Source organism: Arvicanthis niloticus, chromosome 1, assembly GCF_011762505.2.
Source record: "Arvicanthis niloticus isolate mArvNil1 chromosome 1, mArvNil1.pat.X, whole genome shotgun sequence".
Lineage (NCBI taxonomy): Eukaryota > Metazoa > Chordata > Mammalia > Rodentia > Muridae > Arvicanthis > Arvicanthis niloticus.
Genome location: NC_047658.1, coordinates 89,793,736 through 89,807,515, shown reverse-complemented (window position 1 = coordinate 89,807,515; position 13,780 = coordinate 89,793,736). Strand labels below are relative to the sequence as shown.

Below are 13,780 nucleotides of genomic sequence, written 5' to 3'. Positions count from 1 at the left end.
TTTTTGAAAAATTACACTAATTTATTAGGCACATGTGTGTGTGTGCATGTGTATACGTAGGGGAAGTTGCGGTCAGTTCTCTTCCTCCATCAAAAAGATCCCAGGGGTCAAGTAAAGGTCAACCTTTGCTCATGAAGCCAACTTGTCATGTGTGCAAGCCCCTCGCTCACCACACCCTAAACCCTCCTTTTCCTTTCTGATTTGAGACATGTTCTCACTGAGTGGCCCAGGCTGGCCTCGAACTCATCCTGAAGCCCAGTTAGGCTTTGAGCTTGTGACCCTCTGTCTCAGTCTCCTAAGCAGCTGGGGTTATGGAAGCGAGGCGCCTGGCCAAGTTTAAATTGGAACCTTTATTTGTTTAAAAGAGACTATACGGCTGTGGGGGAATGGTTTTGTAGTCAGAGACTGCCCCCTTGTGGTCCTAAGCTACCAGTTCATAGTATTTTTTTCTTTTTTCTTTTTTCTTTTTTCTTTTTTCATTTTCTTTTTCTTAATAAAGTCTTGAAGCCAACCACTTGGCTGAGCAATATTTTTAAATATTAACCCAAATGGATTTTTCTCCACCACACTCCCCATATCACCCTCCTTCTGCTTCAAAAAAATAGTCAACTCAAAGGAAGTATGAGGCTGAGCAAAAAATAAATACAACCCGCAGGCTCATTCTGGCTCTGTGTTCAAATACCCACAAGTTTAAGTGGTTTGAGGAACAGCACGCATTAAAGAGTGGGATTTGTATACACAGTGATTGGAGAACACATGAGCTGAAGTCAGTTTTAACTTGGCAGTGATGGCAGTCTGCCTGTGTAGTAGACAGAGAAAGCCGAGGAAGATGCTCCAGCCATCCAGGGAATTGTCAAGGCCTTGGGTTGTGACACCTGTCCAGGCAGAGATCTAACTTATCCTCTGTGGTAACAGTAAGTTCTAGATTATGTGAAAATAGTAGACACTTAGTGCCTAAGTTAATGGCTGGGGGATCAAGTGACTCTGTCAAATCTGTACTCATTCCTGATAGCATAGGGAGGAAGCCACACTCAGCAAGTGATAGCACCATCCCAAATTCTTTTCACTGCATGCCTCAGTTTTCCCTTATGGTGGAAAGAACCTGCCCAGTACATGCTCAGAAAACCTAGCTCACAGTATTTTTTTCTCATTCCTTTGCCCCACAGGGATAACTTCCATGCTGTAAAAGACTTTCCCCGGCCATGGCTTCCATCAGGAAGCTCAAGCCCCTTTTGAAGTCCCCATGGAACCATCACAACACTAATCTGTGTCTAGCTTCCCTGACGGCCTGTGAGACCTTTTAAGGCACAGGTCACATTTCATTCATTCTAGGAACCAATCTGGTACTTGGGTTCTTCATGCATGGATGGATGGATGGATGGACAAATGGACTGGTGGACAGACGGACGGACGGATGGACTCCTAGAGAGCCATCTTACCTCCCTAGCTATAGCAAACTGCCTTACTCACACTGTAAACACCTAATCACCCCAAATTATTTCTCTACCTCCACCACATCCCTCAGGTACAGATGTATGATCAGGTACAGAGGTATGATCTCAGGTCTTTGGATCTTGTCCTACCATACTGAATTAGAAGGAAGATGCCTTCATGGAAAAGGACATCAGAGCTTTCTTTAATTGGTTGGTTGGTTTTGCTTTGTTTTGTTTTACTCTTTGCATCTTGCTGAGAGTTCTCAAGTTGACAAATACATTGTCTCCAGCATTTCTTCAGACACTACAGCGATCTTCCATGAGCCTCCAGCACCTACTTCCTTTTTCCTGAGACTGCTTTAAAACCATCTCAGAGTCTGGAATGTAAGTAGACGTGTAGACCCTTAGTTTCCTCCCGATTATCAAGTACTTTTGTCTCCTTAATGTTCTTCTTAGGATATGTGGATATTGTGTCTTAGGATGGAGTAAAGGGGTCACTACCCTGCAAGTACCAAAGACTGCCTGGGACATATTTCAGTCTGAGAAGTTTCTGTCCAATATAATTAATGTCCAATTGTAAAATCACTACTTGGGAGTTCCTAAGAGAAACATTAACAATTTGTTACTTTGTTTTTCTCAGAACAGCCCCAAATCTAATCATAGAGGAAAAAAATATAATCATAGATACAAAGATAAATCATAATTTAAAAATGCATGGCTGTGGGGTGAAGACAGGAAGACTATAAGTCTGAGACAGCCTGGTCTACAGAGTGAGATCCCGTGTCAAAAATAAATTACAGCTATTAACATAGAATAGGGAAGGGTTTGTGAAGTTCCATCTCAGACTAAGAACTTCAACTTATAGGCATAGGAAAGAGCTTCCTGAACAGGACCATGGCTGAGCAGGCATTAAGAGCAACAACTGAAAAATGGAACCTCATGAAACTAAAGGTTTCTGTATGGCAAAGGACGCCATTATTTGAGTAAAGAAACAGCTCACATAGGGGAAAAAATCTTTAACAGCTAGCTATACACCCGACAGAGGGTTAGTTGCTAGTGGCTAGATGGTGTGTGTGTGTGTGTGTGTGTGTGTGTGTGTGTGTGTGTACAATATGAATATAAAATGAAAATTTTTCAAATAAAAGAAATACAAATGGCTAAGAAATATTATTTTTAATTCAACATTCTTACCAATCAGGGAAATGTAAATTAAAACCACTTTGTGATTTTATCTTTCCCAAATCAAAATGGCTTAAGATAGAAGAAGAAGAAGAAGAGGAAGAGGAAGAGGAAGAGGAAGAGGAAGAGGAAGAGGAAGAGGAAGAGGAAGAAGAAGAAGAAGAAGAAGAAGAAGAAGAAGAAGAAGAAGAAGAAGAAGAAGAAGAAGAAGAAGAAGAAAACAAATGTTATTCGCTGATGGTGGAAGTAAAACTGGTACAGACACATTGGAAATCAGTGTGGAGGTTCCTCAAGAAGCTAGAAAATAGGTCCACCTTGTAACCCAGCCATGCCACTCTTAGGCAAATGCCCAAAGGACTCTGCATCTTACTAGAGATCCCTGCTCATCCATGTTTATCGCTGCTCTATTCACAACAGCCAGAAAATGAAGCCAGCCTAGATGAATGAATAATGAAAACAAGGCATATATGCGCAATGGGACATTATTGAGTAAGTAAGATGTACATGTGTGTGCATGAATCTGTAAAGAAAAGATGAAGTTATCAACTTCACAGGTAAGTGGGTAGATAAAGAATTAGTTATTCTAATTGAAGCAACCCTGACCCAGAAAGACAAATAGAGCATGCTCTATCTTGCATGTAGGTGCTAGCTTTGAGTCTCTGGACATGTGTGTTTGAACTGGAGTACCCATAGAAGGCAGGGGACTAGTGAGGGGTCTGGGGAGGTGTTCAAGAGGAAGATGGAATGCAGGTGACATGAACGGAGAAGGGGAGTAATACAATTGGAAGAATTAATGGGACGGGAAGGCCTGGTAAGGGAGGGAGTGTGGAGAGGGATAGCTGACACTAAAGACACTGAAAAGCCACATGAAAGCTTACTGCTGTAGACCCTTCATAAATTATACATAGATACGTATAAAAAGGAATTTAAATGGAGTTATCCTATAATGGGGAAACAATGCGTCTCCATGATACCACAGACTTTCAAATAAAAAGCCTAGTGACAGATATGGGATACTTCTTTTTGAGTTGTTGGCCCCGTGCCCTCCAAATACTACAGGCTATTGCCACGGCTCCTGGTTACCCTCCAGAACTTCACGGTAAGACCCTACTGCCAAACACCCTCACATACTTGAGTCATAGGACATGGAGAAATCAAGCTGGTACCAGCCTGTAAGCTTCATCTCTACTGGCTGCTGAAAGGTTCTCTGCATTCTACTGGGGGAGAAAAACCGTCAACAGTCTTACCTAGCTGTGAATACTGCAAGCTACAATAGTGGGCAGCTGGAGAGGTATGGCCCCTGGGGCAACCATGGTACAAATGTCATGGGAGTGACCAACTACTTTCTTATTGGATCTAAGGCCTGCTCCTAAGATGGAGCTCATGCCTGATATCATTAACTGGACCAAGGACCTGCGACTAAGTCATAGGGGAGAACTGAATTCTGCCAAATGAATATAGTGACAAACTGCTTCCTATTTGCTTCTATAAATATATTAGTACATCTCTCAAGCCTTATCAGAGAAGTTATTTTTGTAATAAGGTGACGATTAATACTGTGGTGGTTTGAATATGCTTGGCCCAGGGATTGGAGCTATTTGGAGGTGTGGTCTTGTTGGAGGAAGTGTGTCACTGTGTGTGTGGGCTTTAAGACTCTCGTCGATAGCTGCCTAGGAGAGTCTTCTCCTAGAGACCTTCAGATGAAAATGTAGAACTCTCAGCTTCTCCTGCACCCCATGCCTGCCCGGATGCTGCCATGCTCCTGCCTTGATGATACTGGACTCAACCTCTGAACCTGTAAGCCAGCCCCAATTAAATGTTTTCCTTATAAGAGTTGCCTTGGTCATGGTGTCTGTACACAGCAGTAAAACCCTAATTAAGAAATACAGACACCCAAGACTGGTCATCATGCAAAGAATAAGAGACCGTGGAGTGTTTGGATCTAAATGATGTCCATATCTTAGTCCCTTCCCCCAAAGCACAGGGATCATGGCAGATGAGGGGAGAAAAGTCACAAGACCCAAAAAATAGTAGACATCTGCATCAAAACAGTATCTGTGAGAATGACATACAATTATATGCACAGGATCAAGTCAGCCAAAATCCCAGCAAGGAAAACAGAAGGGCTCATGAAACTCTGCCTCCAGCTGAAGAGCTACTGGCAATTGATGGCTCTGGGGGAGGGACAGTCATTTTTCTTCAGGGAAGTGGCCCAACACCCATGAGAATCCAGGCAGCACTAAGTGGACCCAATGATTTATTTTCATTTATTTCTTTAAGAGCACCTAAAGTTGGGAGGAAAAAGAGGTGTGAGTGGGGAAAAATGAGATGGGTGGGAAAGGGATTTAATCTAAATACATTTTATGCATATATGAAATCCTCAGATCTAAAAATGTGGCTGCTGTTAACGTAAACCATCACTTTGTATACTAACCTAAAATTTAAATTTAAAAAGAATACAGCCATGATGTATGAAATTGGAATGTCAGCTTTTCTATTGATAGAATGATAATGGATCAAAATAGGTTGAGTGGTATGTTGTTGTGTGCACAGGGACTCAGAGTTTTTACTTCTGGCTTATTGTATGACGCTGATCTAGTGTTATGACATGGTGTTGCTTTCTCCCATAAGGTCACTAGGCATAGCGCATCAACATGGCTTCCTATGTTTCTAGAAGTACCACTGCTCTATATCATCCAGAGAACAAGGAGGCCATGGATCCAAGGGGTGCATCCTGGTCCCATAATGACTGACTCTTGGCATTGGAGGAGGTACTGAAGACTGTGTATGTGCTCATCTTTCTTACAAGAAGACTACTATGAGATGGAATCTCTGCTGATTCCAACTTCAGAAGACACCAAGACAAGGATCATCTGTGGACACCTCGAATCTAAAAGGATCTTCGATGGCATTCTGATTCCACAAATGTTTAGTGATGTCCAGCTTACCAGGGGCTGAGGGGATGGGTCACAAGCCAAAAAGACCCACTCTGCCCCTGTGGGGCTAATGTCTGTGGAAAGGCAGAAAGTAATCAAACCTAAAACTGTAACTGTCCAAGTTCAAGTTCACTATACTCTGAGTGACTAACGCATGGGGAGGTCAAGATTTAGAATCTGTTGAGCTCTGAAAAGAGTTAAACTACAGGAGAAGAAAAGACGGCAAAGGTGAGTCCACACAGGGCCACCTTCTAGAGAATTCCTGGAGAGAGTATAGATGGACAGTGGCCCCACTGTGTCTAATCTGTGTGCTCTGAGGATGTTAGGAACCACACTGGTGGGTTCAGAAAAAGAACTGGCCAGATTTCCATTCTGATCCTGGCCTACAAGAGCTACAGAGTGCAGAGACAACTTGGGTTTCAGTAGCAGGGGAGACAGAAAACCTTCTGCCCAGGGAGAGGCTGGATTCATGCATAGCACATGAATCCCAGGTCTGACAGCAGTGTCCCAGGCTGGTGGCCAGTGGAAAGTTCTAACCCTACAAATGCTTCTAGGATTTGTGTGAAGTAAAACACAAGGCCACTTCTGGTGCAGAACTTCTGAGAAGGCCCCAGGCAACCTTGTAGCAACTCTTGTAACAGAAGCAATAAACAAGGCGGTGCTGAGCACAGCCTGTGCCTGATTCGTGAAGGAGAAATTAGCAAGGCATAGCGACTCGGTGGCCCAGATGGGAATCTCTGCTCTGCCTCTGACCTAGGTCAAGCTACGGAGCTTTGCCAAGTCTTAGTCTCTCCTGGCCTGTGAAGGCAACGCCGTTAATCCATTGAGAAATCACATAGCCTCACACTTAGAAGGAAGACATAGACACTACTAAAATGTCTGCAGCTTTTTAATTAAAGTTTCCAGGACCCCAAGGATGAAAATTTCCTTTCCTCAACTTTTCTGTCTTTCATTATTGAATTGAATTGTGATCTCCCAAATCCTAAATTCAAACTTGAATCCTGCCACCTGAGACCATGACATTATATGGACATAAAGTCCTTATGGATGAGCTTAAATGAGGATTAGGTCATAGTAGGTTAAGGTGGGCTACAATCCAATGGCTGGCATCCTAATTCAGGAGGTGCAGAGCAAAGAACACGTGCAGTATTAGAGTCCCTTGGAGCCCAGCACAAGGGATAACAAACACTACTGACCCTTGACCGAGACCTCCAGCCTCCAGGACTCTGCAAGAATAAAGTTCGGGGTACGTTGTTACTATAGCAACAGATATCACAGATGTGTCCCAAGACAGCCTGAGAGTCATTAACACTGTTCTGCAGAACATCTGACCTTGAGCTCAAAAGAATCCTGTGCCCTCAAATCATCAAAGGCTCCCCATGCATTCCCCTAGGAGCTACTGTTGCTAAACTAGAGAAGGAAATAAATGGGAAATTAAGCCATGGAACAAAGGCAAGCTAAAACTGTAATTTGGTGTGTATAGGAGAGTGCTTTCAAGTCAATCAGACCTAACTGAGGAACTGGGCACCTGCTGAACCTGTTTTGGGATGGGCAGAAGGGTAATGCTCACCTCCTTGAATTATGTTCCTAAAATGAATGTAACAGGCAAGATGGTCCCATGGATCTAAATACACTCTGTAAATGTGGCTGCCCATAGTAACCATTTTGAACCATTAGATGGCAGCAGAGCCTCAGTTTTTGTCTCTCAGGCACTGGCGGCTAGCTAGAGTCAATGGTGAGGGTTAGGGGAAGGCTTCCCTTGAACTTGTTACCCTAAGGTTCTCTGTGTCCCACCCCTACCCCACAAGCACCCCACTGGGAGGCAACTGCCTTCTCCCTTGGCCTGTCCTTGAAAGAAAAAGCCTCTTGATGAAGCCACCTTCTCTAAGAACTCACCAGTTTTCCCAAACAGCCCTTTCAAAAAGGAGTTATATTTTTCAACTTTATATGGTTTAAGCAAACCCTTGACCACATTAGGTCTCAGCAGGTCAGGGCTACTAAACCATTCTGGGGCTGCAGAAACTGGGCAACCTAACAAAACCAACCCCTTCCATGATGAAATGGTGAGGCCTTGTTTATACGAATTAGTTACGTAAGTCTAGAGTTTTGTCACAAGCTTGGAAGAAACAGTTCCTTCAAATCTTCATGCCATTGTGTCTTTTTTTTTTGTACTGGTTTTACCGTGACTGAAAGGTAAGTACCTGCCAGTCCAGCACAGAAAAATTTCTATTCTTTGAGTATCACGAATGCTCACTACAGGAAATTAGATGGACCCTCCTCCTTTCTGCCCTTAGTGTGTCTCTGTTCCTCAGCAAACTGCACTGTTTCTCTTTCTTAGTTCAGACACAAAATATGTATGCAGAATATTATAGTGACTGGCATAGCTCCCATCAGGTTAAAATAAATTTCAACAACATCGGGTAGTTCCCTGGAGTGCACAGCCCCTCCCTCTCTCTTTAAGACATAAATTCTTCCAAATTTGGTGTTGGTCATCAAGACTCTACGTTCCCATTGGAAAAGTCGGGGAGGAGGCAAGGATGCCTTCTCAGTTATCTGAATAAGGGCACAGGGACTTCACGTTCCAGGAGACAGGGAGAGAACAGATAGGAGGCAGGCAGAAGAGTCTATGAAATTATAAGTCCTTTCAGTATCCTCAATACAAAGAGATCATAGATGTCTGAGCAGTGCAGACATAAGTGAAAATTACCTTGATTTGATTGTTATGAATTATACATATGTCAAAATACACTGTGCCCACAAATGTATGTAATTATTGTATTTTAATTACACATTCTTTGTTGTTGTTTTAAAGAAGGATGAATGGAGAAGGCTCAGATGGCCTGGAGATACATGAAGGTTATCTTGACTTGATTGTTGCATATTGTACATGTGTCAAACACACTATGGCCACAAGTATTATACAATTATTACAATTTTAATTACACATTCTTTTTGTTTGAAAGAAGCTTGGAGGGCTCAGATTGCCCTTCAGGCAGCTGAAGCCACCCCAAGGTGCTGAAAGTGGGGCTCTGAGGGCCCACAGTGTGAGGATTTCACTGTGGAGAAGGGCCACACTGGAGGTAGGAGCAAAGCACCAACATTATGCCTCTCCATGCACCTGTCACCTGCCTGGGCACTATTTCCCCAGCCGCCGCCCCCCCCCCCCCCCATGGTAATGGAACTTGGAAGCTCTGGCACCAATGCAGGAGCCTCGGGGTTACCTACCAACAACGGTGAGAACCTCCCTGTCGATGTGGGCCTGGATATAGATGCGGCCGCGGCGTTCCGTGTGGTCAGTGCCGCAGAGGCTGGGGACATTCATCACACAGCGCTTGTGGACGTTCATCATACAGGCTGTGAGGGCAGAGAGACAGAGGTGTGGCTCAGGCTGGTTCAGGTTGGCCCAGGCTGGGGGCTTCAGGCATCAGCTGTACCCAGACCAGTTGGTGCCTTTCTGTTCCCTGACTTTAGAGACAGTCCCACCTAGCAGAGAACAAGCTACCTTGCCAGCATCATATCAGAAGGACTTCTCTGAATCTTTCTCAACCTTGGTGGGTGAAGGCAATTGAACTTAGCCCTGAAGGCTAAGGTATAGCCTAAAGTGGTACTTCTACACTTCTATACCCCTGTGGTTCTGAAGCGCCAACTCGAATGCCCAGTGCACCATTCCTACAAGTGAGGGAAGATGTGGAGGTGGTCCCATGGAAGACGGAGCCACACCAACCCAAGTAGACCCTATGGGAATGCTTATACAATGTTGTCAAACTGCCCCATGCTATCAAACTGCCCCATGTTTAATGTCAGCAAGAACACACTTAAGTAAGACATCTCCTAGTTTTAAAGTACTGACATGTAATAGCTTGAGTTCGCTAGAGAGTGGGTGCAACAGGGAGGTGCCTTATAGGAAGTGCTCTGCAAGGGTGGGAACTGGCCCACCTTGTTATGGGGAGAAGAGCTCAATACAGGGCATCAGGTAACAGTACCTGTCCTACCCAGGAGTCAGGGAAACACAGTGCAGACATGGACCCTAAACCTTTAAGATAGAAGCCTCTCTTGTGGCATCGCCCCATGCATGTTCTCTAGAAGATCAAGTACTTACTGTCGCATTTCATCCCCTGGTGGAGGAGACCGTACAGCAGCGATCCACAGTGATCACAGAAGGTAGGGCTGGAGTAGGTGTGGATCTTAAACTTGTGCTTGCTCCGGGGGTCCTAAGACCAAGAGAACCAGACAGGAGAGGCCACTGTTAGTGAGGAGAGCTGAGGACTAAGCCTGCATGGAATGTCACTAGACAACTCATCAAGGACTGACATGGGTCCTGCCATACCTGTGAGGACTCAATTCTAGACAAGTGGGGTCGGAGGGGTGAGTACGTAAGACACAAGATTGGTCAAACTCCATGTCCAGAAGGCACTCACAGGGCCAACCTGCAAATCCCAGCATTCAACAAGCCCCCTGCTCCCATCTCCCCCCACCCCTTCATTCTGCAGACAATCTTCTAGAGTGATCTAAACCCAAGTCTAACCACAAAGCGTTCCCACTTACAGGTCATCTGACAGATCCTTGCTCCCAGGGAACAATCTTCAGTCCAGAGGACAGTCTACAAGCTGTGGCAGAGAGAGCTGTGCTTCCACCCTTCCCATTCACAGTAGAGCCCTTGAATTATAACACAGGACACGCTCAACAGACGCCAGACTTCATAGGTTTCTTTGTAGCTTGGTGTGGCCATGGGTTCTGAACAATGGGAAGTATAATCTTCTGGACCATTCCATTAAAAGGAACATAAATGTGCCACTTGCCTCTTTTCCCCTCCCCTCTGGTCTGGAACGTGAGAAAATGTGATGACCTTGAACTCACACTTGGAGCCTGAGAACAGAGCCAGCCCAACAGCCTTGGACAATGCCTTTGAGGTTGATGCCTGAGAGAAAAGCCTCGTGTCTGTCTGCTCGGGTCTCCATATATGGAGGACTACGTGTTTATTACTATTTATTGGTTACAGCAGCTCGCACAGTCCCTTAACTAATAAGCATGGCCATGACACCCTGGCGGTGTTGTGTAGAGGACACAGGGTCAGACTTTGGAGCATAAACCAGTGCTCTTCTTTGCTGAATGACTTTGGGCAGCACTTTCACCTCTTTCTGCTTCAGTTTCCTTGTCCATAGAATGTACATAATGCTAGTGCTAAGGCTATCATCACTGCATAAGACAGCTGAAAGAATAAATGGATTAACTGCTGTGGAGAGCAGAGCACCTGAAACACGGTGCACACTGAGTACAAGGTTCCCAGCGTCACTGTGGCTTCCCTACAGTGTGCACTCAGACACACGTATAGTGCCAGGCGCATGGTGTGTTCTCGGTATTCAGAACACATCCACACACACACCCATGACACCCTCCCTCACTCTCTGCTCTGCATGTCCCTCCTCTCTCAAATACCCTCCTCTTTCCAAACCAGGGCAGAGTTATTTCATGCTAGAATCAGTCCTCAGCTGAAGCTAATTTTGCGGATGAAGGTTTCAACCCAGGGCTGATGGGACATCTAGTAGCTGCAGCCTGCTGTTCCTCTCTCCCTCCAGACATTCACCTAGTCACCTGATTTACTGATGCAGGGACAGGTGCCTCCTTAAAATTTATTTATAAAATTTTAAATTATATAAAATTTATATATAAAATATCAATGCTGGCAAGAACACCAGAAATTTCCATGCAGTTGGCGGGGGTGGATGATGGTTATTTTCAAAGCCGAACATACTCTTATCATAGATGACCTATCTCTGAGTCTCAGATGAAATGAAAACCTGTCTACTGAAATCCCATATGTGAAATTTCAATCACTCTGTTCAAAATGACTCAGAATCCAGAAATATCCCCAAAACGTCCTCCAGCGTGTGGATGGATAAGGGATGAAGCATCTTTGCTTTGGGTCCCTTCTGGGCCTTTTGATATACTGACCTCGTAAAAGCCAAGCTTTGGGTTTCGGTTGGTGGCTGACTTTTCTAAGCCTACGCTGTGTATAAAGCAAGGGAGACCAAAACCAGAACCAACCAGAGTGGTGTTTATTAAGAGCCGGGGTGGGGAGGGGGCTGCGTAGCATTTGGGAACACACTTTAGTGTCTGAAACAATCTCTACACCAACTGGGTAGATTTTGTTGTGTATAATCAAGTGATTCTGACGTATGGGAAACTGTGCTTTGGGGCTGGGGTACTTGGTGCAGAAAGCGTTTGGCACACAAGCCTGAGGACTGGATTTCGAGTCCTCGGCACTCATGTAGAAGCCAGTGGATATGGCAGGCCCCCTGTCCCCCTATAATGCCAACCCTCCTAAGGCAGCAACAGGGGATCACTGGAGCAAGGTGGCCAGAACCAGTGGGAGAGCGTGTCTCAATATATAGAGAAAGAGTGATGGGAAAAGACACTGGACATTAGCCTCTAACCGCCACAAGCACACACAGGTTTCCACACACATGCAAACATCTGTACACATGAAAATGTATTTTAATAAGGCTCTCTCAAAGTTCCTCAACCATGTAGGTTTCTGGGCCCTGCATCTTCAAAATGAGTTGCAGTTTATTTCGTGACATTATAGCCCTCTGTCATTATTGGCTCTTACAGAGTCCTGAATAGTCAAGTCTGAAAGTCTGTGTCTACTTTGTTCTGATCAGCAAAACCAGCAGGGCTAGCTGAGCTCAGATCATGTTCAAGGACCCCGGCAGCCACACTGAACCCTGTCATCATACCAACTGTTACTCTCATATCAAATGCAGGGTTTGGAACTCACTGTCTGAAAACCAAAACTCACCATTAGGAGCTTGTCTTCATTCCTGAACCAAGAGACTGCCACACACTGAGTTTCTACAGAAGAGTGCCCTGTCCCTGCTACAGAACACTCCCCACTGTACCCTCTTGAGCACCTCCTTTAAAAATGGGAAAGCAGTGCTTCAGACTTACCCAACAGCAACCCCTAAGCATGAACAAATCAGCCTGTGGGCTTCTCTCTCAACCCCACTACCCAATCTCTAAGGAGGAGAGAGCTGAGCTTGGTCCTGCCCCAGTAGGTGGAACATGTACATGGGATTAGCAGGTAAGCTTGCTATCCTAGCCTCTCGCAGAAAGCTGCTGGGTCCAGACTCCACATCTGGACCTGAAAAAGTTGGTGTGAGTGGCTGAGGCAAGCTGAACTCCAAGGTCAGGGTCAAGGTCAAGTTGCTCTTGGATCTTGAGTTCCTTTCCTGAGTCTTTGATATGTAGATCTCATAAAAGTCAGGGCTTAGGCTTCATCTGGAGATTGACTTTCTTTAGACCTACCTTACATATAAAAAGGAGGTTTCTTGACCTCTGTTTTAAGACTGTGGGCAAATCTCAGCTAATCTCGAATTGCCTCTGAAGCCTTTGAGATTCTCTCTACATCAGCATTCTCTCAGGAGACCTCAGGGAGAAACCAAGCACTTCTGACCAAGTGGCACAACAGCATCAAGACCCAGCACATATTTTCAACCACTGGAGGGAGCAACTGGCTCATGGAACAAGAAAGAAAAGGAGACCATGGCTACTGACGTGTGTGTGTGTGTGTGTGTGTGTGTGTGTGTGTGTGTGTGTGTGTGTCTGTCTGTCTGTCTGTCTGTCTGTCTGTCTGTCTGCTGGAGTACCTCAGGTACTGTCTGTAATCCTCAGGACATGCCACATGGAAGGTGTTTTTTACTCCCATTTTTACAATCGCAAATGGACCCAGATTAGAGAACTAGAGAGTAACTCTGTGTATGTGTGTGTATGTGTATGTTTATGTGTGCATGCACATGTGTCTATGTGTGTCTCTATGTGTGTGTGCATGTACATCTGTCTGTGTGTGTCTCTGTATGTGTCTCTGTGTGTCTGTGCATGCATCTGTTTGTCTCTGTGTGTCTCTGTGTGTCTCTGTCTCTCTCTCTCTCTCTCTCTCTCTCTCTCTCTCTCTCTGTGTGTGTGTGTGTGTGTGTGTGTGTGTGTGTGTGGTCTGTCTGTCTGTCTGTCTGTCCGTCTGTCTGCTGGAGTACCTCAGGTACTGTCTGTAATCCTCAGGACATGCCACATGGAAGGTGTTTTTTACTCCCATTTTTACAATCGCAAATGGACCCAGATTAGAGAACTAGAGAGTAACTCTGTGTGTGTGTATGTGTGTGTTTATGTGTGCATGCACATGTGTCTATGTGTGTCTCTATGTGTGTGTGCATGTACATCTGTCTGTGTGTGTCTCTG

General features: G+C 45.0%; 1 protein-coding gene across 3 annotated transcripts in view; it reads right to left on the bottom strand.

Moving 5' to 3' along the window:
* Prkcb (protein kinase C beta) overlaps positions 1-13,780 on the bottom strand; it is a 327,890-nt gene that overhangs the window by 154,273 nt on the left and 159,837 nt on the right. For all 3 annotated transcript variants that reach the window (XM_076942168.1, XM_076942171.1, XM_076942174.1), the window contains 2 exons: positions 9,648-9,759; positions 8,774-8,902 (listed from right to left, as the gene is read on the bottom strand). In XM_076942168.1, coding sequence (XP_076798283.1) covers positions 8,774-8,902; positions 9,648-9,759 — 241 coding nt within the window. The remainder of the gene's footprint in view (positions 1-8,773; positions 8,903-9,647; positions 9,760-13,780) is intronic.